The sequence below is a fragment of the Capsicum annuum genome, unplaced genomic scaffold (genome assembly GCF_002878395.1).
Source record: "Capsicum annuum cultivar UCD-10X-F1 unplaced genomic scaffold, UCD10Xv1.1 ctg2621, whole genome shotgun sequence".
In the NCBI taxonomy this organism is placed as follows: Eukaryota; Viridiplantae; Streptophyta; class Magnoliopsida; order Solanales; family Solanaceae; genus Capsicum; species Capsicum annuum.
This window is the reverse complement of record NW_025832465.1, coordinates 14,862-17,806: the sequence shown is the minus strand read 5'-3', so window position 1 is coordinate 17,806 and position 2,945 is coordinate 14,862. Positions and strand designations below refer to the sequence as shown.

At 33.1% G+C, this 2,945-nt stretch overlaps 1 protein-coding gene across 1 annotated transcript; it reads right to left on the bottom strand.

The window, feature by feature from the left end:
- Positions 1-507: 507 nt before the first annotated feature.
- On the bottom strand, positions 508-2,118 carry LOC124890871 (inorganic pyrophosphatase 1-like). Its single transcript, XM_047402720.1, has 4 exons — positions 1,926-2,118; positions 1,700-1,821; positions 1,393-1,600; positions 508-1,100 (listed from the first exon to the last, which is right to left on the bottom strand). Exons 1-4 carry the CDS (start codon positions 1,926-1,928, stop codon positions 738-740), a joined length of 696 nt encoding a protein of 231 aa, XP_047258676.1. The 5' UTR covers positions 1,929-2,118; the 3' UTR covers positions 508-737.
- Positions 2,119-2,945: the final 827 nt, after the last annotated feature.

The following is a 2,945-nucleotide window of genomic DNA, read 5'->3' as shown; positions in this document are numbered from 1 at the left end:
TTCGTCATGAATGCAGGTAAGTATGCAAAAATATGTATTTAGGGAAGAACTTGTTGGGATGTTTTCTGTATGGAGATAGATAACTAGGAAGGTTGAAACTATGGATGAAAATCAGTATCTTAAATTTCATTATTAAAATATTAGATGGCTTTAAATTGCTGTACTGTAACTCTTTAACTAAAATACTGAATATCTAGTTCTAGTGGATCAAATAATTCTTTGTTTCTATAACTAAACAACTAATAACTCTAAAACGCAATATTGAACGGAATTACTATTTGTTACACCTTGAACAAGTAATTGCTAGTTAAGAAACTAAGAGTTCATACCATTTGTAGGTAATGGTCACGCATATGGTGTGTGGACATTTTCGTTATAGTGAAATCGTATCGTGGAAGACAAATTTGAGCTATTTCAGTAAATATATTGGACTGCCATCAATAGTCCTTTTCGAATTCTTATAATTAGAGAATACACAAACAAAATTAAAAAGTTGGACCAAGAAAATTCAAAAGAGAGATAAATGATGAGATATATACGTAGTTAACTATGTTACACCCAACAATATTTAGAGCCCGAATCGAAGGTTCAAAACCATGGCAAACTTTCAATAAAACCCTAAAATACAACTAATTAAAGCCAACTCTTAATCAGTTAGCTCTCACACAGTTAATCTCGATTTAATGTTGATAATCACACACTAATCCATACTCTTATATATTGTCATCAAGGCTTAATTAGTAACGCAGAGGGAGAGCTTTTGGCAAGGCTTCATGATGAGCAGCATTAATCGGAATCGTCTGGAACTTGCTATCACCTGATAAAAATTGCCTCTCTTCATGAATGGTAATCGCTTTAATTATCTGAAGCAGAATGTGTTGTTGCTCTTCTCCATTTGCCCACCCGTGGATTTCTGCTTTTATGAGATGGCGATTTTCGTTTATTAATTTCCAGGCTGGAAAATCTTTTCTAGGCATAACGTAATCATGCTCTTTGAGTTTTAAGCTTGGACAAAAATCTCCTGGTCCGTCACCTAGATAGATCATTCTTTTCTTCCCTTCCTTAGCCAATGAAGCTTGCATTCTTTCTATTACCAGGCCCTGTTAATACACAAAATCATACATTAGAATTTGATAGGAATGATTAATGAAACAAAAGATTGTAATGAAGAACACTATAAATCTAACTCTAGTTTTTTGATTCCGTGTGGACATAATATAAGGAACACGCGAAGCTTTTGTACAAAACGATGAAGACATTAAAACAAAGACAGATTTCATGACGGGTGTTTAAATCAAATCACATTAATTTACATTACGTGTAACTCATGCAATTCATAGATTTTATACAAAGTGCTACAGTAGGAGTAAATTTTGTCCGTGCTTTAGGTACCTTGCACATGTTGGGAGGACAAACGTGGTTGTTGCAGCCATGAGAGCAAGTGTGAAAATCATGATAAGGACGGATTCTGAGTTTTCCTTCTTCATCAACGTAGCTCGGATTTGTGTTGATCTCCGTGAAGCAATCATATAATCCAAGATGATTCAAAATTGTGTCAATGAGGAAGACATTCGCATCGCTCACTATCCTCAAATCACATCTGAAACAATAACACACATAAATTGAGTAAATCTGATTTTACTACACCAAAAACCACAGAAATTATAAAAATAGAAAGTACTCGTATCCTGATACGTACCCTAAAGCATGAGCTGCTTTAACGGCTGAAACAACACCAGGAATTACGGGTACGCGTTTCAGTACTCCTTCAATGTCCTTGACAGTTTTGCCTTGTTCATGATGTTCCTTCATCATCCTATCCTTTATATTTGTTTAAAACAAAGAAGATAGCAGATAGATTAATGTTAAATCAAGTGATTAATTACATACACATCATATAATTTTGTAGGTAAACAAAAACTAACCATAAGAGAGTTCTAGGGCATGGTAGGGAGAAGTTGCTTGAACGAATCCGTAATACCTAATTAATCCACAACCCAATTATCGCTGTCCAAATCAATGATCGTCTTGTCGAAATCAAAAACCACAACAATTCCAGCCATTGCTTTTGGTTGTATCGAATGAAAGAAATCAAAGATATTTTTTTCTTTCTTGAACACAAAGAATTTGTTTGAGTTTAAAGTGAGAACAACACAGAAAATAAAAGGCCTTTATATAGTGGAAAACCTTTGTAGATTTGGGTTAGGAAACGGAAATATTACGCTGTATTTTGGATTCTTTTGAGTTTATGGTAATGAAGTCATTAAAGCACCTTCTAGGGCTGTTTAGCAAATATGAACCGTTGGATTAACTAAACATTGGATACTACTCGGTGATCATACGGCTATAAAATTTTATTGGCCTCTCTAATGCTAAATCGGTAAATGGCATTTGGAGGTTATTTTTTTGTAGGTAAAAAGTTTTCCCAAGTTGAGACGGATTATGCTTAAGATTTGTTACCAAAAAGCAATTACTATTGTATTTTTTTCTTTTTAGGTGTTAATAGGATATATGTCTAATTATAAGAATTTATCACAAACTTAATTAATATGTAATAAGGATTCAAAAATTATAGGGAATAAAAGAAAGATCTCTAGAATACGTGTTCTAGTAAAGTCTAAAAATACTTTAGAAAAGATAGTTCTAGAAATAAGTAGTTGACGAAGATTCTAGAATAGAAAAATCAATATTCTTAGCGTGATTCTTCCATCACCGATAGAGGTTTCCATTTAAGTTGTGTATGAGCTAAAGCATAACCAAATGAAAAAACAAGAGCGAGAGTTCAAACAATTAAAGAATTAAGCTGAAGCAAGCTAAGCAACAAATGAGTAAGAAATAAAAGAGAGTTGCTACATTTCGAGTGAAAGAAATGTAAGACCAAAGTGGATATTTATAATTATATATTTTCAAGTCATGAACAAATGGTTGTTCCCCATAAAAAATAT

Coding starts and splice junctions, on each gene's coding strand:
- LOC124890871 (XM_047402720.1), bottom strand. Junction 1,601..1,699: donor AAAGCAGCTCATGCTTTAGG/GTACGTATCAGG, acceptor TTATTGTTTCAG/ATGTGATTTGAGGATAGTGA. Junction 1,101..1,392: donor GTCCTCCCAACATGTGCAAG/GTACCTAAAGCA, acceptor GTGTATTAACAG/GGCCTGGTAATAGAAAGAAT.